A 27,616-nucleotide genomic window follows, 5' to 3' on the forward strand; every position below is an offset into this window, starting at 1 on the left:
TGCTCCTATCCTTGGTAGGTTGAAACTCTGCAGCTAGTCCCACTGTGAAACTATTGACAGCACTAAAGGAAGTCAGCTGGTCTGAATTAAGTGTTAAATATCCAATTGGCCTCTTTTATAACCCAACTTCTTGTCATATGTCTCACCCAAATTCCCTAGTGAGGATTCTTTTTGTGGGACTAATACCCACAATACTGAATATTACTACAAAGGATCTATCAAGGATAGAAAACTGTGACATCAATGCTTTATAGAGATCCATTTTAGAAAATGCAATTATGCTAATATGTATAATATAGTCATTGAAATATCTAACTCTTCCAAGTCTCAATTTTAACTTGAAGTACTACTTCTACTTCCTCTCTGCCACAGTCTGTATCTAAGTTGTGGTAATCAAAATGCTAGAGTAATCTTCAAGTACACCGTTAACTAATTATTCAGCCCCAATATCCCTAGCATGTCTAAAATACACCAATTTGGGGACAAACAGGGACAAGCTGGGTGAGTAAGCAATGCCCTCCTGCTGTACAGCTCTGAGGAGGAAAAAACCTCCATTGTTCTCACAATCCTGTCTTCACTTATGGTATGCCAAAGAATTAATTATTGGCTCATGTAGCGTTGAGTAGAAGCTTAAGTATGCAACTGAATTAAAAGAAGAAGGAAAAATGAGCTGGAGAAGTAAGGTGGCCCACCACAATGCAACGAGAAAAATTAGAAAGACTTGCATGGGATGGTGACAGACTGAACCTAACCATATTGCAGAATTGTCGTTGGATTCAAGCTACATCTAATAAAACTTAATAACTGGTCACACTCCCATGTAAACATCCCATAAGGCATCAAAATGCCTTAGAATCATAGAAGATTAGGATTGGAAGAGACCTCAGGAGGTCATCAGGTCCAATCCCCTGTTCAAAGCAGGACCAATCCCAAATAAATCATCCCAGACATGGCTTTGTCAAGCTGGGCCTTAAGAACCTCTAAGGATGGAGGAAGAGCAACCTGTTGGAGCTAGCTAGAGGGGGCTTGGAACCAGGGTGGTCTGGCAGCCCCCCTATCAGCTCTCCTAAATTCCCTGTGCAGCAGCTGTCCAGCAGGCTATCAATTGCTGGGCAGTCCAGGTGTCCCTCCCCCCACTGCCGTGTGCTGCTCCTGCCCTCTGCCTTGGAGCTGCTCCCAGGAGCCTCCTGCTTGCTGTGCAGGGGGTGGGAGGGAAGAGGGCTACTGATGTCAGGGTGTCCCCATCCCCTCGCTCCTGTACCCCATCTCCACAGAGCGGGGGACACATGACAGGTCTCAGGATAGAGGGAGCTTGCTGGCAGCAGCTGCTGTCTCAACTTGCGGATCTACTTAAAAAGGCAATGTGCTTAGAGTGGGGTCAGCAAACTTAAAGGGTCAGTGTGTGTGTGTGTCTGTCTGTCTCTCTCTCTCTCTCTCACACACACACACAGTGTGTGTCTCTCTCACACACATGCACCCCCGGCACTTTCCAAAGTGGGAGTGGTACATGCCAGTGAGATAGCGTGGGTTCATCATCATGTTCAGTTTCGGCAGGGAATGTTTGCAACCACTGCCATGCATCTATTGTGTCTCCTCCCTCCATGCTGCCTTGTAGAGTGTGAGGCTACATTAACAACAGCGTGTTAACCCTTGAGAGCTCAGCCAAGTGCTAGTTCATCATTTAGCAGCAAGGCATTCCCTGGGAAATATCCCTCCCTCTGACGCCACCACCTCAACCAAGCTTCATGATCATCATTGCTGTGTACAGTATTAAACTGTTTGTTTAAAACGTATACTGTGTGTGTATGTGTGTGTGTGTGTGTATATATATATATATATATAAAATGTATTTTGTCTGGCAAAAAAAAAAAATTCCGTGGAACCTAACCCCCCACCCCAATTTACATTAATTCTTATGGGGAAATTGGATTAGTTTTACATTGTTTTGCTGAAAGTAGCGTTTTTCAAGAACATAACTACAACGTTAAGCGAGGAGTTACTGTACAGTAGTCTGGAAAGGTTGAGAGCTACTGTCTTAGTGGATCTACTTGTTTGACTGCAGCTTTCCTGAAGAAAGCACACTTATAGTGTGAGCATGGGGATATCACTGTCTGGGAACAGCCCATCATGAAACCACTACAATTCTTATTTATCAGAAACTCTCCTCGGGGAAAGACAAACATCTCTTAGTTCACACAAGCTGGAAGAGATGATGCTCAAAAAGCTGAAGTGTGTTACTGGAAGTGTCTGAAATGAAACTAGAATTCATTTAAAGAGGTTTTTTTTATTAACCTCTCAGACTAACACTCTTACCCTTTCCTTTGAAGGCACTCAAATGTGAGCACTCCTGGTCTCAAATTAGATCACTGCACAGCGATGAAAGAAGGTAATTACTGAGCAGTTTCAAAAACAGTGATCCCATTGCATGTGTCTTATTTATTCTGTCTGCAGATGCATACTATGTAGCTCTTCAAGTGTCAATGAGTCAAGTCTTCTTATTTGGAAGTTACCAATATTTAATATAGATATTTAGAGGTCAGTTTATGTTGCAGCTATACATAATGCCACTGTATGCACTTGAGACAAGTTTAATTGATTGACATGCATAGAACAGCACTGTACTCCAATCTTTGTGTCTGCAGATCATAATGCTAGTTGCACTAAATAGTATTAGAACGTTGGTGCTTACCACCAAACCATGGGAAATCATAAGCTCCAGAATCTGCTTTCACATACTCAAAAGTTGTTTAAACTCTTCTGTTTTTAGCACCTAGAATTGGAAATGCTTCTGTCAGCTTTGGAAATGCTTCTCAAGCCACCCCGAATACCTCCCTGGGAGGAGTGATGCAGGCAACTCCGTTCAAAGTGCAGCCCTCACCCACTGTTCATACTAAAGAAGCACTGGGTAAGTATGTAGGGTAAAATCCTAGCTCCACTGGGCTCCTTTGACATAGACTCCAATGGAGCCAAGATTGCACGATAGCCTCTTAAAAACAAACCTACGTACTAGAAACTGGCGTTAGGATACCTATGCCTTTGTTGGCAAAGAGAAACCATATGACTACTAGCACAATATGAATTCTTTCCCATTTGGATGATGATTTGGAACAACACGATATGTCCCTTTTTAATGTTTTGTGTTGGGGGATGGTACAAAGCTCTCCACTTACTGAGCAGCCTAAGGACCGAAAGAAATGCCCATGATCTTAATAGAAACACTCTCTGGATCTAAATTACTGTTGTTATCCTGCTGTGGTTCTGTCTGCAACAAAGCCTGAGATCCTTTGTGTCTAATGCTGTTGCCAAGCAGTTTCTGTTTCCAAGTCAAGAGGAGCTATAACAGACTAGTAGAGTGGAGAGCTAAGGAATGGATCATTGAGCTGTGTAAATGGTCGCCTTTGGTCTTCAGCAGCTCCTTGTGACAAAACTGGGCAACAGCAAGTGTGCCTTGGATTTTAGCCATCTCTGGTGGAGCATTGGCTGCCTAGCTCGCTTCTTGGTCCTTTGTCACAACCTCAGCCCTCCGGCTGGGTTGTTGGTAGTCCTGTCCCCTTTCAGGGTGCTAAAAGGTCCAGTGCCTCAGGAGGCTAGCCTTCATAGCTAGGCAATGCAGCTCTTGGCCACTGAGTGGGGCTCACTTACTCAAGGCCTTAATAAACCTTCTTGTTGGGTTTAATAGGGGGACCAAGTCTTACCCACTCTCTGGGTTCCAGGCCAGGCCCCTGTATAAAGCAGTTGGTACCAATCTCTCCCAATTCTGCTGTTTCCCTGGCCTGCTTCCTACTATGTTCATACTGTAGACTATTCTTCTGGTTCACCCCTATGGTCCTCTCCTCCCAGACATTAAATATTTATAATCAGTAAACAAAGAAATACTGATCAGCCTATTGTCATACGTAGAGCAATACAATCCTGATCCCACTGTATCCCTTTGAAAACTTACTTGTCACCAGTTTTTGTCTTTCAATATTAAAGCATCTTAACCACTGACCAAAAGTAGTCTGCAGTTTAATTCAAATTGTATATATCTCAGAGAAATGAAAATTGTTCATTGGCTCAAAATGTCTTAATCTCTGCAGGTATTAGAGGGATCCACTAGGAAATAAAACTATTACAGGTCTGTCGCATTTTACGCGCATTTAACATGCGCGATTTCAGCTTTACGTGGTCGGCAAAAACAAAACAAAAAAAGAAAAATAACAATTTTAATACTGTACCTGTAGTGCGGGCGATTCTGCCCACCATTGAACTCAATCTAATTTTGACAAAACGCGGTTTTCGCTTTACACGCTAACTGCGGAACGGAACCCCTGCGTAAGTTGAGACAGACCTGTAACTACACTTTAAGCCTCATTAAAACACTAAGTAACTTCATGGTACTCAATAAGGTATAAAAGTCCACTCTTGTTTTCATTATTTGTTGTTCTATTCAACACCTGCTGAAGGTGTTTAAATACAGAGTCCTGAAAGACAGTCCAATGATTAGTGCTCTCTTTCATACCTTTGACTTTTGTTCATAATGAAAAATCCTATAACTTTTGAAAGGTGCTTCTGCAGCTGTTTTGACGTGTTTATTTGCTCTTGTTAGGATTTTTAATGGACATGTTTCAGACACCTATCCTGCCTGAAATGCCTTCTCTTCAAGAAAATCAGGAGAAATTTGAGGCCTATTGTAGAAAAAGTGGTATGTATAATTGGGCTTTTATCCACAATCACACTGCAACCCAAAATAAACATTTGTGCCCTATTTAGTTTTGGTGCAGGAGGAGAGCAGTCCTTTGGATATGCATGGGAAATGGAAGAAGCTTAATCCCACAGAATTTCTTATCATTAATCTGATTTACTGGAAGGCTCTAAATCAGGGATCGGCAACCTTTCAGAAGTGCTGTGCCAAGTCTTCATTTATTCACTCTAATTTAAGGTTTCGCGTGCCAGTCATACATTGTAACGTTTTTAGAAGATCTCTTTCTATAAGACTATAATATATAACTAAACTATTGTTGTATGTAAAGTAAATAAGGTTTTAAAAAATGTTTAAGAAACTTCATTTAAAATTAAAATAAAATGCAGAGCCCCTGGAGCGGTGGCCAGGACCTCGGCAGTGTGAGTGCCACTGAAAATCGGCTTGCGTGCTGCCTTTGGCACGCGTGCCATAGGTTGCCTACCCCTGCTCTAAATTCTTGTACAAAGGATTAGGAAAAGTAAAAGCACACTTACGTTGGCTACAAAATGCTGTGGAAGAGTGTGCATTAAATTGGGTTTAAATAATTTGTTGCTTCTTTGTAACTGTTTCTCTAGCACTTGAAACACAATTCCAGAAAAGACCTAGTTAATACTCTGTACTGATCTGCAAAATTTCAGCCTGAAGAAAGGTCTGCCTCACCCTAACTCTTCCTCCTCTCATTACTCTGAAGTTCCTGTGCAAGTCAGTTTAGCATTTTTGTGTTGGGTCGGGGAAGGAGCACATCTAGACTATGATGTGTATAGTGTTCTTCGTCAAATGTTAGTATCCTAACTGCAAGCCTTCATTAACTATATAGGTAACCTGGCAATTTAGCAGTAGCACAATGCATTGGCAAGCTGAGATTGGTATGGAGACTGATTTCCTCCAGTCCTGTACCTCTGAGCCAGCATGCTCTCAATTCCTAGTGGGGTTACAGTTCTCTGCACAATAAGCCCCTGTTTGTGGAAGAAGCTCCATTAATAAACTCCTGTAGTCTCCAGTATAGCAAAGACTAGACTGATTTGTTCTACTGGGTGCAAACTCTGAGGACACTTCTGGTAGATGGCTGAGATGTGAAGAGGCAGGACCATGTGGCCTTTCATTTTTCTTCCTTCCCACCCCAACCCCTTGCTGACCCTGTTAGCTTGCCCTTTCTTATGGCAGACAGGGATCTTCTTTAGAACCTATCAGGTTTGTCCCTTACAGCTGTCTCAGGCTGAGAGAGACCCTCTTTTGCTGCGTCCCCACCCTGGGACTGAGAATAGTCTTCTGCCTAAAGGATGCATATGTAATATGCTACTGGAACATGCTTTATGCTAGAGTAGCTAGCATTTCCATTCCCATCAGTTCTCTGATTGTGTAGGGGTGAGGATGTAGCCATTTATTATGATGCTTTTTAGGTAAAGCTGAAACAATATTGACTTAATTCTTTCTTTGTCGTCTAGAGCCTGGTAAAAGCATGAAAGCTAATGACACTGCTCCTGTTGTGTCTGCTTTTTCCATTTTTGAAGATGAGAATGAAAAAGAAAACAACAGGTAAAGAGAAGCTAGTCACAGATTGAATCTTTTGTCCCTGGGATATCATGTGGGGTCAGTAGTGCCATTCCATTTAGTCCTGCTGTGACTGCATCAGCACTATCAGTCAGTTTAGATCTTCAATTTAGGAAGTGTACAGAGGAAATAAGGTCTCCAAAGATTTGGGGAAATGCCACATGAGAAGGCCTTGGCTGCTTCTCCATGAAATGGCTGAAGTCTTCCTGAGCATAGTTACTGTGATCATGGTTCTTGTGAGGCTTGCCTGATAAGTGTGAGCAGCTTATTTTCTGAGACCATGACAGGTATCTCGGACTTTTGCAGACCAATTTTCTAGAAAGCTAATACCAGCTCTGGCCTCTTAACTTTTGTGTAGGTTGTTCTGCTAAAACGACTTCTAAACAGCAGTTTCTGTTAGGTTCCCACAGCAAAAAAACAAGCTTGCCCAGGCCAGAGCCTTCGGAGAACATCCCTTACTCAGATGTGCTGAGCAATCAAAAGTAAGTGTGTGTGTGTGTGTGCTTATTTCTAGCAAAGCTTAGCCTAGTAGAGTAATGTGGAATTGGAGGGCCTTGAAGTGGTTGCCTTTAGTGCTAACCTGTAGTGATCTGCAATTCTATTACAGCATTGCAAAATCGCTAATCTGTATCTGCACAAAGAATCCCTGGCATATTAACTTTTGTCTCCTAGAAATTTCATGGGCAGGTCACTGGACATCTGCAAAACCTTGAAGCCCCGGGGTATATTTCCAGGAGTGTGACTTCCCCATCCCATAAACACAACTTCCCTCTACTGAAATGTGTTTAGAAATGGGAAAAGTATGGTAACACATGGCCCAGATGTTACATTTAGTGGAATTAAATGTTGTCCGGTCCAAACGTCACATAGCTGGAAATGTGAATTGGAGGCCAAGACCAACAAAATTAATCCGAGGAGAGAAGTTTGTCCCTTGAAGAACGGAGCTTCACTCCTCTGAGTGGTTGGGAGCCAAGCACGGGTCTGCATGTGGATATCATGTGCATCTGTGTGGGTGGGGAGGTGAAAAAGGGGGCTTCAGTATTACGACTAGAGTAGTCGGGGTGGCTGTAGTGCCTTACTAGTCCTGCTCCTTGGCCTCTGGCCTGGGGTTATAGGTTAAGCTTTGGAATTTGGCAAAGTCCAAGTGTGCAGAGGTGGCCATGATGGCTTATTTTTGCTAGCAATGGGGAGACTATATTTCTGCCTGGAGAAGGTCAGACCAGAATACATTGGTTCTCTCATTTGTGTCAACATGTTGAGGGTATCAATGACTGTTGGCTGGGGAAAAGCACTGTGAGGTTCTGCTTGAACCGCAGGTATCACAGACTTATTGTTAGCTCCCTGGTGAACACTGCTTGATTCTTCTGTGTAGGAAGGAACTCGGACAACAGAGTTCTTGATGGATGACTCCACTGTGTGGGCTCTGCAGTGTAATAACAAAACACTGGCACCCAGTCCCAACAGCACAAGAGACTTTGCACGTGCTACACAGCTTGCTTCAACCCCATTTAACTACCTGTCAGCGCATTCATGGCAACCCATGGAGGACAAAGGTAAAGGGTATCATTATAAAATGATGTGTATTTGAGAACATGGCATCTGATTCAGCTCTGCTTTACTCCGGTCCTGTGCCAGCATCACTTCCCATATCTCAGCAGCTACTTGGAGTTCATGACACCCAACATTACAGTATGTGGGTGCTAATTAATTTCAGGAAAAAGAATAGCAGGGAGCATCAGCCTACATAGCACCAAAGCTCCTCCGGGAGTTGTAATTTGGTGGGGGAGAAGGTAGCAGTTTCCCCTTCTGCAAGGATTCTCTGATAAGCAGTTCCTAAAAACCTCCTAAACTACTGTTTCCCCTATGAATACCTTCATGGTTGCTTCCATACTTTTCTCTTGTGTGGAATGCCCTCCCTCAAACCATAAAGCTACCACGCCTTCCAAATCCCTCCTTAAGAACTGCTCCTACCATAGTGCTTACAGAGCACTGGCAACTGACTGGGTAGGCAGGCAGTGACCTGAGCCTGTTGCCACTGATTGTATGTCTCATTAACAAAACGTAGCTGTACCTACTAATTGTATACACAGCTGTTCTAAAGGAAATACAAGCTTGGATTACTGTTGCCCCTTCCCCTCGTCTTTCCACTCTGCTCTGTCTTTGTCTTTAAACTGAATTGAGGTCAAGAACTCTGTACAAACAATAAGTGAGAGCATGTCAATAACTTAAGGGTAAAAAATTTAGAGCTTGTAGTTACCAAAATCATTAGCAAGCCAAGAAATTCAGAGTTGCATTCAAACTTGAACAAAAGACATTTGGAAATGCATCTAAGATTGCCCAAAGAATCCTCTGTACCCCTGTCTAGATGCCAGCTTCCTTGTTCCCTCGATATCTGCTTTTAGATGTTGTTTTGGGGTCAAGAAACCTGTAGAGGGGCTCTAAAAACATCTCTCAGCAGGATATTAACATCTGTTGTGTCAAGTGCTGAAAAATGTTTGCAATTAACGTTCTGTGCTAAATAATAGAGAAGAAGTGTTCCTCTCACTTTTTAACTTTAGGAATGAAGAAAACTTAAACCCATGGGCTTGTACTTTGTTACTGTAAGAGCAGAAGCAGAACACTTTTCAAAATGGGTTTGGTGCCTATTTGAAAAGCTTCTCTGATTCAGTGTGCAATCAACATTCCGGAGACTCTAACACTGTCCACAGCAACATTTTTAAATTAAATGTTTAACAGTGACTTCTAGTGCACGTAGGCCACAATCGTCAATCCTGACAGCTAAAGTTAGTCATGTAAATGAATGACTTGAATTTCAGCTTTTTGAGCTTGAATTTCAGCTTTTTGCTCAGAACTCATTGAAGTTGAGGGGAAACACATTGGGTTGGGAGTTCTCACTACTTTGTTGAATGGGTTAATGTGTTCCAGTACTTCTGTCCCAAAATTTACTAAAATCTCCAATGAACTTCTTGCTAGCTAATCACACAATCCATAGCAAATCTTTGTGCTGAGTTATACTGGATTTTATTGTAATCACTTATAGTTCACAAACTGCTCTTTAGCAGAGAGACAAACTTGTCATGCACTTTTTATTCAGAAAATACAGTCCACAACAATGATGGTAAGATGGTTCTGGATTCTTCTGAGGAGCAGTACATGGAGGTGTCCAAAACCAGGAAGCTAAGGTACAGTGTGACTTGTTCAGATGTTTGAGATTGCAAATGCCTATATGAAGACTTCTTGAATGATAACAAATTCGTCACCTCACAGATGCATTTTTCTACATGCTCTAGAATCCACATGATTACTCAAATTGTCTCAGAATTTTTCTGTGCCTCATGAGGGGTCTGGGTAGGATTAGTTAAGCTTAGGGCTAGAGAGATAAAGCTCCCCGTAAATCATGTTATCAAAGTCCTGTGCACACACTATTTCTTTTTGTGCACACCTGTGGCTCAAACTGTCACTCTAATCCTTCTCAAATTAATATTGCCCACTTGGAATTGATCTAAGTTAGTACACAGTACCCACTGCCCTTTGGGAAAGCAATATTTCAGAAATTATGAGGGTAAAGTTGGGGACCGTAACATGGGTTGACCCAAACTGACCTGCCAAAGAGTGAAATGTATTTGTTCAACAAGACATCTGAGTAACTGAAGGTACATCTACACTGCAAAAAAACCAACCTTGCGGCACTAAGTCTCTGAGCCCGGGTCATCTGAGGTAAGGGAAAGGATTAATTAAGGAACTGCTGAAAGGGTCCTGAAGGAAGCAGCTGGAGAAGATTCTAGAACTGCTGTGAGCAGGAGTCACACAGGTCTATTGTAAGACCTTTTAGCATGGGAAAAAGTTGGGGTTGGAAAGCCAGAGCCAGAAGGGTGAGGGCCTGGGAGAGCAAACTCCATGGAAGTAGAGAAGATTCCAGCTAGGAAGGGCTGAGAGTAGCCTGCCAAGGCCAAGAAGAGATCCAGAGACCAGACTCAAGGGATAGAAGAGACAAGCCCCAGGGCTGAGCATTATTTTGTGTTTTATGCCAATAAATTAGGCCCTGGGAAGAAGAGGTATTAATGGACAAAAATAAAGCTTCTTCTTCGAGTGCTTGCTCATATCCATTCCATTAGGTGTGTGTGCGCGCCGCGTGCACGATCGTCGGAAGATTTTCTACCCTAGCAACACCGGCGGGTCGGCTGTGGAGCCCCCTAGAGTGGCGCCTTCATGGCGCTGAATATATACCCCAGCCGACCCGGCGCCCCCTCAGTTCCTTCTTACCGCCCCTGACGGTCGTTGGAACTGTGGAGCGCGGCATAGCTGTTCTCCACTCTCCCTAGCTTAGTTAGTCATTCGCAGTTATAGTTATAGTTGTAGTTCTAGTGTTTATAGTTAAATAGTTAAATAGTTTTAAAAGTTGTTCTAGTTGTTATTGTAGTTCAGGGGATTAAGGGGGTCGTCTCCCCCTTTCTCCCCCGGCCGCGGGGCCGGGCTCATGCCCAACGCTCCCGGCTTCAAGCAGTGCGCCTCCTGCGCTAAGCCTATGCCCACGAGCGACCCGCACGACTCCTGTCTGAAGTGCCTGGGAGAGTCCCATCAAACAGATAAGTGCAAGATCTGTAAGGCCTTCAGACCAAGGACCAAGAAGGAGCGGGACTTTCGGCTCCGGCAACTCCTGATGGAGGCGGCACTTAGTCCGGACGCTCCATCTACAAGCCAGGCCCCGGCACCTAGCGCCTCGGTGCGCAGTGCCCTGGCGGCACCGGCCATGCCGACCACGCGAGTGGCGTCGGACAAGCCTCCCCGGCACCGGACCTCGTCGGCACCGCAAGCACAGCAAGTGCCTCGGCGCCGGTCATTATCCCCGGGGCATAAAAAAGCCCATAAGACGGGGACCTCCGTGCCGAAGACGCCGGCTCCCCCAGTGCCGGGGGTAGAGCCGCGTCTGCCGATGGAGCACCGGAAACAGGTGCCTCCAGCACCGTCGACTCCGGCGCCGAGGCCGTTGAGTCCGGTGCAGATAGCGTCTCCACCGAGGCCGGCGGTGATACAGTGCCTCCCGTCGACTCCAGAGACCTTCGCGGCGGCGAGAGACTTAATAGCTCTCACGGAGCCGGCACCGCCCCAACCACCGGCACCGACGGCACCGTTGACTCGCCCGGTCCAGTCGAGGGGGAAACCTGCCTTGATGCGCCCTCCATCGCAAGGGCTGGAACCTCGGCACCGATCCAGGTCCCGAAGCAGGTCCCCACGCCGCTTGCAGTCCCGGCGCCGAATATCACCTCGGCACCGGTCGTACTCGCGGCCAAGATCTTCGTCGCGGCACCGCTCTACGTCTCGGCACCGCTATGATCGTCGGCACCGATCAACGTCGAGACGTAGTTCTCGGCACCGCTACGGTCGACGCTCGACGTCGAGAGGCCGCTCCCGGCACCGGGCATACTCCAGGTCCTCGTCGAGGTCCAGATCCGACTCCCGGCACCGACGAGGTCATCGGCACCGGTCGCGGTCCCGGCACCGATCGCCGGCACCGCGTAGAGATAGATCATCTCCGGACCGGCACCGTGCGGCACCGCAGCCCACGGGAATCGTCTCGACGCTCTCGGCACCGCCGTGGCCATCGAGATCGGTGTCTCGCTCCTCGGAGGACCTCTCGAGATCGGCATACCCCCCTCAGGGGCAAGCCGAGGAACAGGACTTGGGCCATTGGCAGGACATAACAGAGGACCATTCTCATGGCCCATCTCACTGGTCGTTTTGGACCCCGTGGGCGTACCATCAGGCGCAAGGGGCTCCAATTGCTTCGACCTCTCGCTCCGGTCACTCCGCTAGAAGGGCCCCGGAGTCCACCATCTCTCGGCCTCCGCCAGGGGGCATGGAGGCTTCTGTGTCCGCACCACCTGACGCCCTGGACCCAAGCGCAGGTGATGCTCCGGCCCAGGAACAGGGAGACCAGGACCATCCCTTGGATCCTGTTCCACCGGAGGCATCTTCCTCTTCTTCTCCGGATGAGGCAGTGGCGGGCACATCGTGCACAGGTCCACCTCCAATAGATCTTCGGGCTCACCAGGATCTTCTGCGTAGGATGGCCCGTAATATGGACCTGCAGGCGGAGGAGATAGTGGAGGTGCACGACCCGATCGTGAATATCCTCGGAGCGGATGCCCCATCGAGGGTGGCGTTACCCCTGATCCGCACGATACAAGCCAATGCATCTACGATATGGCAGACTCCTGCCTCTATCCCACCCACAGCGAGAGGGGTGGAAAGGAAATACTTCGTCCCGTCTAAAGACTACGGGTACTTGTATACCCACCCCCAGCCGTGTTCACTGGTGGTGGCATCAGTGAACGCAAGGGAGCGCCACGGTCAGCAGGCCGCAGCGCCCAAATCAAAGGAGGCTAAGCGCCTCGATTTATTCGGCCGTAAAGTTTACTCAGCCGGAGGGCTGCAACTTAGAGCGGCTAACCAGCAGGCGCTCTTGAGCCGCTATAGCTTTAACTCCTGGAACTCTATGGGGAAGTTCAAGGAGTTGGTTCCCCAAGAGTCCAGGGAGGAGTTTGGAGCCCTGGTAGAGGAGGGTAAGAAGGTGGCTCGGACCTCCTTACAGGCCTCCTTAGACATAGCGGACTCTGCTGCGAGAACCCTGGCCTCAGGTATCGCTATGCGGAGGATCTCCTGGCTCCAGGTTTCGGGTCTGCCTCAGGAACTGCAGCAAACCCTGCAGGATCTACCCTTCGAAGGACAAGGGTTGTTTTCAGAAAAGACGGACTCTCGCCTGCAGAGCCTCAAGGACTCCAGGACGATCATGCGTTCCTTGGGGATGCATGTTGTGGGCCCTCAGCGCAGGCCATTTAGACCGCAGCCTCAGCGCTTCTACCCCCCCCCCCCCCCCGCCTCGTCAGAGACAGGACTCGGCCCGGAGGCGAGGGCGAGGTGGTAGAAGAAGGTGGACCGGCCCTCAACCCGGTCAGAACCAGGGGCCACCTAGACCACCTTCAGGCCCCAGGCAGAACTTTTGAAGGTGCGGTCGAGGACGGCGCCCCAGTCATCCCCCAGGATCCAGCCCCCTCCTTTCGGGATCGCCTTTCCCATTTCCACCATGCCTGGTCCCTTATAACCTCGGACCGTTGGGTCCTTCGCACGGTGGACAGGGGATATGCTATCCAGTTTTCTTCAATTCCCCTCTCCTCCCCCCCTTCCCCGTCCCTCTTCAGGGACCCTTCTCACGAGCAACTTCTTATACAGGAAGTTTCCACGCTCCTTGCTATGGGGGCCATAGAGGAGGTTCCAGTGGAGTTAAGGGGCAGGGGATTCTATTCCCGTTACTTCCTCATTCCCAAGTCCAAAGGAGGTCTGCGACCTATCTTGGACTTGCGCGGACTCAACAAATTCGTAGTAAAGTTGAAGTTCCGCATGGTCTCTCTGGGGGCCATTATCCCTTCCCTCGATCCTGGAGACTGGTTCGCCGCCCTCGACATGAAAGACGCATACTTTCACATTGCAATTTACCCGCCTCGCAGACGCTTCCTGCGATTCGTGGTAAGCAGGGTGCACTACCAATTTGCAGTCCTTCCCTTCGGCCTATCCTCGGCCCCAAGAGTGTTCACGAAATGTATGGCTGTCGTGGCAGCGTACCTTCGTCGGCAAGGGATACAGGTGTTCCCGTACCTAGACGACTGGCTGGTACGCGGTCGCACCAAAGAGCAAGTTCGAGCTCACGTCCACATAATAGTGCACACATTCAACAAGTTGGGTATCCTACTCAACAAGGACAAATCCACTCTAGAACCTACCCAGAGAATAGAATTCATCGGCGCAGTTCTAGACTCCAGACGTGCACAAGCCATCCTGCCAGACAATCGCTTTTGCACCATCACGAGCCTCATTCAAGGACTCAAGGCCTTCCCAACTACCACGGTGAGGTCGTGCCTTACCCTACTAGGTCACATGGCTTCCTGCACGTATGTAACCAGGCATGCCAGACTTCGGCTTCGCCCACTCCAGACCTGGGTGTCATCAATATACCGCCCACATCGGGACAGCCTGAACATGGTGGTCACGGTCCCGAACTCGGTCCTGACCTCCCTCACCTGGTGGCTAGATCACAGTGTGGTTTGCGAGGGGATGCCGTTTCACGCCCCACAACCCTCTCTGCACCTGGTCACAGATGCTTCATCTCTGGGTTGGGGCGCCCATCTCAACGAGCACCATACCCAGGGCCTGTGGACTGCACCCCAGCTAGCCCTGCACATCAATGTTCGGGAACTGATGGCGGTGCGCCTGGCGTGCCAGGCATTTCTCAATCTCCTACGTGGCCGCTGTGTGTTAGTTCTCATCGACAACACCACGGCCATGTTTTACATCAACAAGCAAGGAGGAGCGCGTTCGTCAATTCTATGCCAAGAGGCCATTCGCCTGTGGGACTTCTGCATCGCCCACTCAATCCATCTCACGGCATCGTTCCTCCCTGGAGTCCAGAACACTCTGGCGGACCGACTCAGCAGGTCCTTTCAAACACACGAGTGGTCTATCCGTCCGGACATCATACATTCCGTTTTCCAGAAGTGGGGGTTTCCCCAGATAGACCTGTTTGCATCTCGAGACAACAGGAAGTGCCACATGTTCTGCTCCCTGCAAGGTCGAGCTCCGGGCTCCCTCTCGGATGCGTTCCTCCTTCCCTGGAAAGACCACCTGTTTTATGCCTTCCCTCCGTTTCCTCTGGTCCACAAGGTACTGCTCAAATTGCGCAGAGACCAGGCACAGGTGATTCTGATCGCCCCAGCGTGGCCGAGACAACATTGGTACACCACACTGTTGGAGCTCTCGGTCCAGACACCGATCCCGCTTCCATTATGCCCAGATCTCATCTCTCAGGACCACGGCCGCCTGCGTCACCCCGACCTGCAATCACTCCACCTCACGGCGTGGCTGCTCCATGGTTCACCCAGGCAGAGCAGCAGTGCTCGCACTCTGTCCAACAGATTCTGCTGAGCAGTAGGAAGCCCTCAACACGGACCACATACCTGGCCAAGTGGAAGCGGTTCTCCTGTTGGTGCGAACAACGAGCCACGTCCCCGTTGCACGCACCTATTCCTCTCATTTTGGAATATCTCCTCTCCCTAAAACAGCAGGGGTTGGCGATATCTTCAATTAGAGTTCACCTGGCCGCCATATCGGCCTTTCACCCAGGGGAACTCGCGTCCTCGGTATTCTCTAACCCGATGGTCGTTAGATTCCTCAAGGGCTTAGACCGGATGTACCCACAACAACGTCAGCCCGTTCCGACGTGGGACCTCAACCTGGTTCTCTCCAAGCTCACAGGTCCTCCATTCGAGCCACTGGCCACCTGTTCACTTCTGTACCTATCCTGGAAGACAGCCTTCCTCGTAGCCATCACCTCAGCAAGGCGCGTTTCTGAACTCAGGGCGCTTACATCCGAGCCCCCTTACACAGTTTTCCATAAGGATAAAGTGCAGCTTCGTCCACATCCTGCCTTTCTTCCTAAGGTGGTTTCTCCTTTTCATATCAACCAGGATATATTTCTCCCGGTCTTTCATCCTAAACCACATGCTACTCGCCAGGATCAACGTTTGCATTCTCTGGACGTACGCAGAGCCCTGGCCTTCTATATTGACCGCACAAGGCACTTTAGAAAGACGACGCAACTCTTCGTTGCAGTGGCCGACCGAATGAAAGGCTCACCGGTCTCCTCACAACGCCTATCCTCCTGGATTACGTCTTGCATCCGGACTTGCTATGACCTGGCAGGTGTCTCAGCACCGCACCTCACCGCTCACTCCACGAGGGCCCAAGCTTCCTCGACTGCTTTCCTGGCGCAAGTTCCGATCCAGGACATTTGTAGAGCGGCGGTTTGGTCATCAGTCCACACGTTTACAGCTCACTACGCACTAGTGCAGCAGTCCAGGGACGATGCTGCTTTCGGATCAGCGGTTTTGCACACAGCAATGTCTCACTCCGACCCCACCACCTAAGTTGGGCTTGGGAGTCACCTAATGGAATGGATATGAGCAAGCACTCGAAGAAGAAAAGACGGTTACTCACCGTTGTAACTGTTGTTCTTTGAGATGTGTTGCTCATATCCATTCCAAACCCGCCCCCCGTCCCCACTGTCGGAGTAGCCGGCAAGAAGGAACTGAGGGGGCGCCGGGTCGGCTGGGGTATATATTCAGCGCCATGAAGGCGCCACTCTAGGGGGCTCCACAGCCGACCCGCCGGTGTTGCTAGGGTAGAAAATCTTCCGACGATCGTGCACGCGGCGCGCACACACACCTAATGGAATGGATATGAGCAACACATCTCGAAGAACAACAGTTACAACGGTGAGTAACCGTCTTTTTTGTGGAGTTGGGAAACAGAGGCAGGGCCGCTGCAGAGCTATACCTGGCCAGAGGGTACTGTAGGACAGGCATGCCCATTGAAAAGATCAAATATGTCTTTGCTTGGAGTCCTGTAGTTGTCAGAGGTGCACAAGGGTGTCTTCTTGCAATGGGGATTGTCAGTAATCGGTAGGCATACTCAATAATGGTCTCCAGGTGTTGGTGAGAGGTGGGTGAAGGCAGTGTCTCAGAGGAATTCTCAAGGTAAGAGTGAAGGGGTGGTACCATTTTGCAAGTTGGGGGTGGCTTGGGCTAGGCTCAGTGTTTGAGTGTAGGCCAGGTGCAGGTCATTGCTCTCTGCTGTACCTAAAATAAACCAAAGTTTTGCCGTGACAAAGCAGGTGCTGGACACTGGGAAGGGAGCACTGTAGGTCAGTGTTCTGTATCATTTGTAAATGTTGAGTGCTTGCTAGTATGTGTTGTGGTGGGGCATTGCTCAAAGAAGGTAGGGAAGGTTGCATTACAGAAGTAGCATGTATATACCTTAACTTTATTTCCTGGGTTTTCAGATATATGACTTTAGCTACTCTCCATATTCTGTAAGGACATGAGGCAACACTAGGCAAAATTTCAACTGTATATTAAAGCCCTTTTGGGCAATTAATTAGGGCTTCCACACAACACTAGTATCCCAAATAGCTACATGGGGAACCCTGTGGATGGCAGAGGAGCATCTTGCAAAAGCTCTTGCTTTTTTCTCTTTCAGTATGAATATGCTGTCCTTCACTCTCTGGGGTTGTCCTTGCGTCTGGATAAGTGATGCTTGTTTGTTTTAAATGAAGTAGATATTCTGGACCACAACTCTGCAGCAAGGGATGGAATCTATGGCTGGGGAATCAGAGTACATGTTGGGAAAGTTCTCCTGAATCCTAGGCATTAAAGTAGTTGACTCAAGCCCTGAAGCGTGAGGATTTGTTTCACATCATTTTTTTCAAGAACATACAAAAATGCAGTGACATTCATTTAAAGGAATACCGATACATGCCATTATTGACATTGGGGCAAATGAATGCAAGCATAAGTTTATTGCTTTAAATATTTTTATCTTTTTTGGGACATCGGGAGGGCCAGTTCATTATTGACAAGTAACTTAATGTTTTTTGTGTTTAAATATGTAGCCCAGTTTTGGAGCAGAGCCCAGAACAAGGATCTCTGCCAGGAAATGCACCCTCTGCAGCTGCTTCTGTAGTATTAAACCAGCAACTAGCTCCTGAGAAGGCTGTGTTGGAGACTTTGCAAGCAGCCAGGGGATATTCAGATGAGGAAACGGTGCTAACTGTATGTAAAGAGTCAGTCAGTACTCCACAGATTCTCGTGTGTGCAGAGGACAGGACATACCAGAATGTTAACACTCCAGGTACTAAGGGTCAACAGTATCATTTCTCTGTTAAAGCTCGGATTTAGGTAGCTGTCTATACTTAGTGTTTCCTTCCAGTGTGCAGTTGGTCTGAAGCAAGCGACTATGAATCTATGAAATGTCTTGCAATTTCTCTAAAAAGTGTTGCTTATGAGTAGTGATCCAACAGCATGTGGAGGGATAAGGCTGCATATTTCCTGCATCTTGTGAGGTGCTGAGTGCCCTCAATTCCACTGAATTTATTGGAACCTGAGGATTCTCTCTGCTCCTCTGTCAGCTCAGGTCCAATGGTTTGGCTTTATTAATGCCTGTGTTTTCAGGTAACAAAAGCTTTTATATTCCTTTTATTAAACTGTTTCACCCACTCAGCCAAATCTTGGATCATCAAAGCCAAGACATACATAAGGGTTCATGGTAGGGATAATCTGTCATTCGTGCTTAGCACTAGATTGTAGACTTCTGTTCCTCTATTTACTCACATTTTACATACTGCCTACATATTCTCTCTCCCTTCCATGAAGTCATTGTTGAAAACCCTTGGGACGAGGGCTTAATTCGCAAACTTCTATCAAGGCTATCTAAGCCGCTGAGTACCTACTCCAATACATTTGAATGGAAATCCAGTCTTCCCACTATCAAACTAAAGACTGAACTTACACTGGGTAAGAACCACCATTTTGACATATCAATTGCACTCTGTCTGAAAATTGCTTTAGATACACTAGGCAGTAAAAAAATAAATTCTTAAATTCTTTTACGTTTATTCAGAAAACCTTCCAAAAATGGCTCCCAGATTGTTTAAAGATTAAAGAACTTAGGGTTCAACAGTGGACCCATTTAAAAATTCCTGTATTTGGATATTATCTGCCTCTCTGTCTCTGAGAGGGAACCAATAAAGTACTTGACATGGAATTCTGAGGCTTGTATGGAACCACAATAGTCCTATTTCAACATAGATGTTGTATGTTATAGTAATTACATCATAGCTGCATGACTTAAGTGTTGGTGTTCCCACTAATGGAATACGCTTTAGACTCTGACTACTCACATGCAGTTGTAGGCAAGCAGCAGACACCACCAGTTTGGTCAACATAATATACCCTCTCTACATACCCACTCGTCATTTGAAAGCTTATTATGTCTACTTTGAGATGAGGTCTGATGTGGAGCTGTCAAATGGTGCTGTTAAGCAGGGATAAACAATGACACCAATATGTTAAAATGACCACTTTGAAATGTTTTCATTTGTTTCTGTTAGTTTACTGACTATGTATTATTTCAAGACTTAAAATTGGATTTCTTTGTGGCCACAAAGCATCACAATAACAATCTAAATGGTAAAAACAAATCTGATGATAAATTTGTACAGGTGGTATTGAAATGTAATAGCACTGGTGACGTTTCTAGTCAACTTCATTATCATCTTGTTCATTGTTATTGTCTCTGTCAAGAATGCTTGGGTTCCCACAGTGTTCATTGCCTTAGCATGTACACATTTCTGTGCAAGTAGGATTGTTCTGACTACAGATGCAGTTGATTGTGCAGTGGCCCCTACTGGTACAGGAACAAATAAGGTCTTCTAGAAGCTCAGATGACTTTGGGCCTGGAAGAATACAGGAAGTAGTTTGTCATCTACACTTTTCCATCTGTGTTGCAATGATGATCCAATATCAGGTTTACCTATGTGCGAAGACATCCAAATCTTTGTTTTCCAAGATGCTCTTTTGACATGCTGTTCAAAACCGTCCTTGCATGGTGGAAGTTAGGCCAGTGACTTGTCCTTGTTGATGGGTAGATTGCGGTGCAAGCAATTCAAGTCTCTGTGGGTCTCCTTTTCTTTCTCAGTCTGATCATACAGCACTGCTACCAACTTCCTTGCTGCAGAAATTGCAGCTTGTCCATCACTCCCAGTTTGTCAAGATCTCTGAAGTGGTAAGCTCCTTTTGTTTTGACAGCATATTAAAACACAGATTTCCCCCCTTCATACCCTATTAATGAGTATACAGTAGGAACTATGTTGCAGAAGTCATGAGTGAGTGTATCCCAAATTGCATACATAGGTATGAAGCGATGCTTGTTAAATGTGCTGCTAATGGTGCATGTTTTCAATCCATTTGTTCTCTATATGTTCCATTTTTGGAAAATAGTGAGCAGCGAAGACCAACATATCTGTATCGGGAGACCTAATTATTATGATATCTTTGATACCAAGAGACCCAAAAGCCATATTGAGGCACACAGCATGCAGAAGCATCCTTGTATCCGTTTCATCTTGAGTACTGTACAAATCTTGGGCTTCTTCGGTGCCTGTTCTGGAGATGGACTTTGCTACTTCGCCACTAAAAAAGCCTCCAGCAAGGAGTATTTGTGTTTGATTGTGCTCCTACACTCTGTTGCCTTTTGAGCCATATATTCACAGAAGAATTTTACACGCGATTGCTTGTTAGATACCATGTTTAGAAACTTTTTTCCATGAAGGCACAGGGCATTTCTTGTGTCCAACCTTAAATCCTGTCCAGCACTGTCTTTCTCTAGTTTTCAGTTACTGTTGTCATATCTGTCAAAGACTTTGATTGTGGAATTAGCTTTCTGAAATCCTGGTAGGACCTGCCTCAAGTATTCAACAGCCAATTCTTTTAATGCAGAGGCAGATTAAGGTTTCTTGGGCCCCTGCCCCTCCCCAGTGCTTCCGCCTGCAGCCCCGCCCCTGTTCCTTCTGCCTTCCTGTGGCCCTGCCCACAGCTCCACCCCTTTCTGCCCCTTCCCCTGGGCCCCAGCCCTGTTCCACCCAGCGTCCGTCCCCTCACAGCCCCACAACCCCTTTTGCTCCTTTCTGCCCCCACTGTGGCCACAAGACGGGAGAAACTCTGTCCCTGTGCCATGGCCCCGGGCCACAGTGGGGAGTGAGAGCTCCTCCAGTCCCAGGGCCATGTCCGGGCACTGGGGGTTTCCCTGGCGCTCCACGGCTTCTTCCCGGAATGGGTGGGGGTTGCTGGAGAGTCCTCCGCCCAGTAGCTTCCAACGGGGTCAGGAGCCGGGGGGCCTTCAGCTGGCAGTAGCAGATTTTTTTCGGGGCTCCCCAGTTGGCCAAGGCATGAGCCCCCATTGGCCCAGTGGCTAATCCACCACTGATCTAATGTATGACATTTGTCTCCAGCCATCGTTTGTATGGCAGCCCTGGCACCTCTGATCTATGCTGTGGTTTCTCTGTTACATACTCTTAGCTTATGGATTCTTTCAGCTTGAGCTTCCAGCAGAGGGCCTAATTCAGCTTTGTTCTTCTCATTGTTCCATCAGCATGGAAAAGGGACAAAGGGATGGGTCCCGTTGGGTGACTAAGGCTATGTCTACACTATGAATTTCTTCGGTATAACTTGTGTCGTTCAGGGGTGTGAATGTAAGCTAGACCGACCTAAGCGCCGGTGTAGACAGCGCTGTGTCAGCAGGAGAGCTTTTCCTGCCAAGACTGCCTCTCGCAGAGGCAAGAGTTATTACGTCGACGGAAGAGGTCTCCCCCATCAGCTTAGAGTGTCTTCACTGGAAGACTACCCTGATTTAGCTGCGACACTGTAAATGAGGTAGTGTAGATTTTTTTCAATATTTGTGGAGAGTCTTTTCTCTTTGATGTAAGCTTCAAGGGGCTTGTATCCTCCATGTCTATGTGGAAGTTACACCATATGAAGTAAAATTCCCAAAGTATATTGTTAGAATTACCACCACCATTTTTCATTGTGCACAAGTATGATGGAATCCCCAGGGTATAACCTGGGACTGTGGGACCCCTGTGCCTCCTTAACTCTCCCTGTCCCACACAGTGCTTTGCTAGTGACAAGCATCAAACCCTTCCCGCCCTGTTATCACTCAATACAACAGCATGGGGAGCTCCATACCCAGCTAGATTGCATGAATGCTCCCTGAGCCATTCACGAATCACACAGAGAAAGGCAGCAGCAAATCTCCCAAGCCTCCAGCCTTGTACCCCAGGGCTGTACCGTCTTGCCCTGGTCAGAAGCCTGACCAGTGTAAGTTTATTACCCAGTCCACCCCTCCCTCAAATGTGGAGAGGACACACACCAGCCTTTGTAAACTGAGCTGAGATTTCTCAAGCACTTCAAGCAAAACACACTATTTTAGGTAAAATGTAAAACAGATTTATTAACTACAGAAAGATAGATTATAAGTGATAGGCACAAAAGGTCAGAGATAATTACCAAAGAAAATAAAAAGTAAGTGTACAATCTAAATCTGAAGCCTTATTAGACTAGGCAATATTTGGATCAAGCAATTATTCTCAACTCACTCAATGCTGCGGGTAGATTATAGTTCTTAGTACACAAGCTTCCCCTTTGAGCCTGGGACCAGTCTCAAGTCTTTGTCTTCCCAGCGTTCTTGTTGCTTCCAGTGTAAGTGGGGAAGGAGAATGGCAAAAGCGTGATGCCACTGTCCCCTATTTTATATCCTCAGCCCATGTGCCTGGACGACACCAGCCCAGACCAGTCCTGGTGGGCTTTGCTGAGTCAGAGTTGAGCCATCCTCCTTTTGTATGATGCTTGCCCAGTCCTCTTACAGCATTGTAAATCCCTTGATCACAATTCCCCTGCTGATTAATGGTCATTTAACACCCTCCGGGGAGTGGATCATCTCCTTTGTTGTCACTGGAGAACTAGCAGTGGAGACTCTCAAACTTACAACATATTTCAGTAACAACCATACAGCAAAATCTCATCACTTCATATATACTAACGATATACATATTTTGGACTATGCAATACAATTTGCTGCTACTGGTGCACAACTTTCAGTGCCAGACTGATCTTGTTAACAAACTTCAGCTGCAAATATGGATAACTTATAATCACTAGTGAGACACTTCAACAATTAAGAATATGCCACGTGAAAATATTTCATGTTGGTATACTGCAAAATGCTGCTATTTGCCATTTTTTGCCACATGCTAAACAGGTGCATTATTTCGGGGGTGGGGTCGGGGGGAGAATACTTGTCCATGCAAAACCAGTAAAAAAAATCTCTTCATACATTGTCATATGGTAGCTTTGACCAATAAAACACCACCTTAAGGTGTTGAAATTAAGCAGTAAAAACTGTAGACATAGTCACATTGCAATATTTCTGGAACTGCAAACAATGAAACTCATTTTGGATACCATTGTTTCACCTTGTTTACAGCACCCCTTGACAGCTCCGCATCATACTGTCTCTAAACATACATAAAATAAGCTTGCAAGTGATATATGATGTGGATGTGTGTAGGGTTGGACTCACCCCTGTGGCGCCTCCTGCTGGCCATCCTCTGGAATTAGCTCATTTTCCAGCCAGGAGCGCCCTTTGCAGGCCGGTGATCTGCCTTACCTCACTCTGGCCCCTGTGTCCCTCCCAGGACCCCGGTGCCCCTTCACTGGGTTTCTGCCCCCCCTTGCAGAATCCCTCAGTCTCAGGGTCTCCCGCCCACAGGGGAACCCCCACCTACTAACCCCACCTCGCCTCCGTGTACGGCTACTGCCAGTCACCATCTAGCCCCACTCCCTGGGGCAGACTGTAGTACATGCCACTCATCACAGGTAAGATTGGATTGGACCTACTGCCTCTCTCTATAGCTGGGCTGCCCCGCCGCAGCCCCAGTACTGGTCTTAGGCCCGCAGCTAGGCCCGCAGCCTGGGGGTTTTCCAGGCTGGAGCTCCTCAGCTTCTCTGGCCTTCCCCCAGCCCTGCTCCACTCCCAGTACCCTGCTCAGCTCCCTTGCAGCCAGGCCCTTCTCTCTCTACAAGCAGAGAGAGACTGTTGAGCTCCTGGCTCCCAGCCTCTTATACAGGCCAGCTGTGCCCTGACTGGGGCATGGCCCCTACTGAGCCTGCTTCCCACTCAGCCTGGGCTGTTCTCCCAGCCCTCCTCTCCCCAGGCTAGTTTTAACCCTGTCAGGGCTGGAGCGGGTGGCCATCCCGCTACAGGCGGGTACACTAAACTCCAAAATTATGGCCTTTTTTTGGAGAAAATTGCCACACACCTACTAGAAAGCATGATAGTGATTGCAATATGAGGGTGCCATGGAGCTTCTGAGATTTTAAACTTATTTAATACCTGTTTGTTACACAGCCTGAGGGTCACCGAGTACGACAGTAAAGGTGTTTATAACACACCAAAGCAATAACGTACAGTGCTGTTGTAATGTGCTTGGCCAGTTCATTCTGTCTAGAAAGCTTTGCTGAAGAGGAAGCTTTGTAACTAGAACTCATTAATTTATTGTATCTTTCATCTCCTTCCTAAACTGCCAAAGGTCCTAACTCATTCCATGTGGAGTGCTTACTTGGAGAAGGGGCTTTTGCTCATGTCTATCAGGCTTCTGTCCTGGATACAAATAACCCTAAAAATAACCAGAAAGTAATATTAAAGGTAAGTGGCTTTGGTTCTGAATAGCTTGTCATATAACTTTTAGAGCTGGCTTCGCTGAGGTCCCTTAGTAATTCAACCAGTAGTCTGAGATGTGTAACTAAGTGGATTCCTTAAAGTGCCTAACCTCTAAGGCAGTGGTTCTCAACCAGGGGTACACGTACCCCTCAGGGTATGCAGAGGTCTTCCAGGGGGTACATCAACTCATCTAGATATTTGTCTAATTTTACAACAGGCTCCATAAAAAGCACTAGCGAAGTCAGCACAAACTGAAATTTCATATAAACGACTTGATTATACTGCTCTATATACTATACACTGACATGTAAATACAATATTTATATTCCAATTGGTTTATTTTATAATTATACGATAAAAATGGAAGGGTAAGCAATTGTTCAGTAATAGTGTGCTGTGACACTTTTGTATTTTTAAGCAAGTAGTTTTTAAGTGAGGTGAAACTTGGGGGGTACACAAGACAAATCAGACTCCTGAAAGGGGTACAGTAGTCTGCAAAGGTTGAGAACAATTGCTCTAAATGGACTTTGTCTGTCTTCAGTTTCCCGCCATTGGTTCTTGTTATGCCTTTCACCACGAAGTTAAAGAGCCCTCCAATACCTGGTATTTTTTCCCTGTGAATATACTTAGGTGCTAATCAAGACAGCTCTCAATCTTTCTGATAAATGAAAACAATTGAGTTCCCGTAATTCACTGTAAGGCATTTTTCCAGCCCTTGAATACTTTTTTGTTTTGTTTGTTTAGCTCTTCTCTGTACCGTCTACTTCAAAGAATGAGAAAACCAAGTTTTTAAATGTGATTATTTTTTTTACCTGATAGTGGTTTAAGTACATAGATTCCTTGGCTCTAGTACTCAATGTGAAGTGGAAATTGGGTTTCTAGTGTTGTACTAGCCTCCTCTATGGCTGTTTGTCATAAATTGTCACTTTAAGCAAGATGTGTACTGCCTGCAGTAGGCTTAAATGCCAATTTTAATCTTATTTTAAATAAAAGACAATCTATATAGAAATAAGCTTCTAACCATATAGGCAATCATATTGCTGTGAGCTGAATGGTTGGAGCACTTTTTCAAGATCAGTCATAGAGTTCAAGGCTGGAAAGTTCTAGATCACCTAGTCTGACATGCTGTATATCACAGGCCACCAACACCACCAGGCAGAGAATGGAAGGACTAAGGTGCACCAAGATCCTGCCATCGCAGGGCATTAAATCTCAGCAAGGTGGAAGTAGTGAATTAGCCTAAACAAACATTCTTCTTTGAGCAGTGTCCCTATGGGTGCTCCACTGTAGGTGTGTCTGTGTCCCTGCACTGCTAATCAGAGCACTTCAGTAGCAGTGTCCCTTCGCCCCGCGCATGTGCTGCAACCCCTCATGCTCTGCCACGAGGCTATCCAGTGCTGTGCACACAAACCCGTCCCAACCGTCCCTGGCTAGAGGTGCAGCTTTAGCTGTCCATTAGTGGATTGTTAACTTCTTTAGAATTGTTAGTTTTTAGCTACCTTTTGGAGCTTTGCTTTAACAAAAAGAAAGAAAGGGATAAAGAGATTACTTCTAAAAAACCCCAACCCTTTATTTTAGATTTTGTTCTTTTCTTTGGGCCCCTGTCTGGGGATTTCCCATGACAGGGTATATCCTAAGTACACTTAACAGCAAGGGTATTCAGGTTTTTCCCGCCCAACTACGAAGAGGTTTCTCAAAGGCATAACAGGCCTCTTTCCCCACCCCAGACTTCCCACGCCACAACGGGATCTCAATCTAGTGTGAAAAGAAAAATGCACAAGCATTCAGGTCACTGTAATTATATGGGAAGATTTTCCCATCTTCCTTCAATTTACTAGATAAACCTATTGGATTATATCACCATTTAATATGGAGTGTTTGATTACAGGTGCAGAAGCCTGCAAGCCCTTGGGAGTTCTATATAGCATCTCAGCTGATGGAGAGGCTTAAACCAAGTGTGCGACATCTCTACATCCAGTTTTATTCTGCTCACTTCTTCCAAAATGGAAGTATATTAGTTGGTGAGCTATACAACTATGGCACTTTACTGGTAGGTGCACTAAGACTTGTGGTCTGAAGAGGTATATTTGTAACCTTTTAGGAACTGAAATACATTGCAATGCATAGTAATCCATTGTTCCTCTTTGCTTTACAAAAACACTTGTTGTAGGTTTATTTTCCACTACTCTGTTTTGCAAATATGGAGCTACAATGTATATTATGTAAAGCTATCTTTCGGTGTGGTTGACATTCTGTCTCTTTTCCTTTCCCCATATCTTTGTTTACAGAATACCATAAATATTTACAAAAAGCTTCCTGAAAAATTGATGCCTCAAGCACTAGTAATCTATTTTGCTGTAAAAATTCTATACATGGTGGAAGAGCTCCATAACTGTGGAATCATTCATGGTGACATTAAACCTGATAACTTCATACTTGGAGAAAGGCAAGTATTTCCCTTTAGCACCAAAACTACTATCCTTTTGTATTGTGGTTTTAATAATTACGTGGCAATCATTTACTCATTTACTGCAGGCTTTTGGATAATGACACCTGTGACATAGACAGTCTCTCTCATGGTCTGACAGTCATTGACTTGGGTCAAAGTATAGACCTGAAACTCTTTCCTGAAGGAACTGCGTTTACAGGAAAGTGTGAGACATCTGGATTTCAGTGCATTGAAATGCTGACACAGAAACCATGGAACTACCAGGTATGAGATTACATAGATGTAATAATCTGAGCACTTGGGCCCCAATCCACAAAGGTACATAGGCTCCTAAATCACAGATTTAGGAGTCTAAGTCCCAGTTTTAGGCTCCCTGCAATCCACAAAACCCCTGCCAAACCCTGTTGGTGCCTAAACTCACTCAGCTCTACGTTTCTGCCTCTGAGCATGTGCACTTCCACCCCATTGTAGGCGTCGGGATGCCTTGTATAGGGAGCCTAGATGCTAAACTCAGGTTTCGTGGATTGTAATGTTTATGTGGGATTTTGGATTTGTTTGAGGTTTTTTAACCCCCCTCTCTAGGTGCCTAAACATTAGGTGCCATGATGCTCAATGTTGCGATGCCTAAGTCTCTTTGTGGATCCAGGCCTAGGTGATTAAATTCTGGCCATCTGATATGAGTCCAGCACTTAAACTTGATAGGCAGGATTCTGCATGGACGTAGCAAAACA

The 27,616-nt window shown here is 46.5% G+C and overlaps 1 protein-coding gene across 1 annotated transcript in view; it reads left to right on the forward strand.

The window, feature by feature from the left end:
- Positions 1-27,616, forward strand: part of BUB1 (BUB1 mitotic checkpoint serine/threonine kinase) — a 49,357-nt gene that overhangs the window by 20,340 nt on the left and 1,401 nt on the right. The window contains exons 11-23 of the mRNA XM_008167055.4: positions 2,328-2,386; positions 2,768-2,905; positions 4,589-4,684; positions 6,169-6,259; positions 6,675-6,756; positions 7,647-7,827; positions 9,369-9,456; positions 17,775-18,013; positions 18,535-18,675; positions 24,306-24,421; positions 26,325-26,486; positions 26,725-26,882; positions 26,972-27,149. Of these exons, the coding sequence (XP_008165277.2) occupies positions 2,328-2,386; positions 2,768-2,905; positions 4,589-4,684; positions 6,169-6,259; positions 6,675-6,756; positions 7,647-7,827; positions 9,369-9,456; positions 17,775-18,013; positions 18,535-18,675; positions 24,306-24,421; positions 26,325-26,486; positions 26,725-26,882; positions 26,972-27,149 (1,729 nt within the window). The remainder of the gene's footprint in view (positions 1-2,327; positions 2,387-2,767; positions 2,906-4,588; positions 4,685-6,168; positions 6,260-6,674; positions 6,757-7,646; positions 7,828-9,368; positions 9,457-17,774; positions 18,014-18,534; positions 18,676-24,305; positions 24,422-26,324; positions 26,487-26,724; positions 26,883-26,971; positions 27,150-27,616) is intronic.

This window comes from Chrysemys picta, chromosome 3 (genome assembly GCF_011386835.1).
Source record: "Chrysemys picta bellii isolate R12L10 chromosome 3, ASM1138683v2, whole genome shotgun sequence".
Lineage (NCBI taxonomy): Eukaryota > Metazoa > Chordata > Testudines > Emydidae > Chrysemys > Chrysemys picta.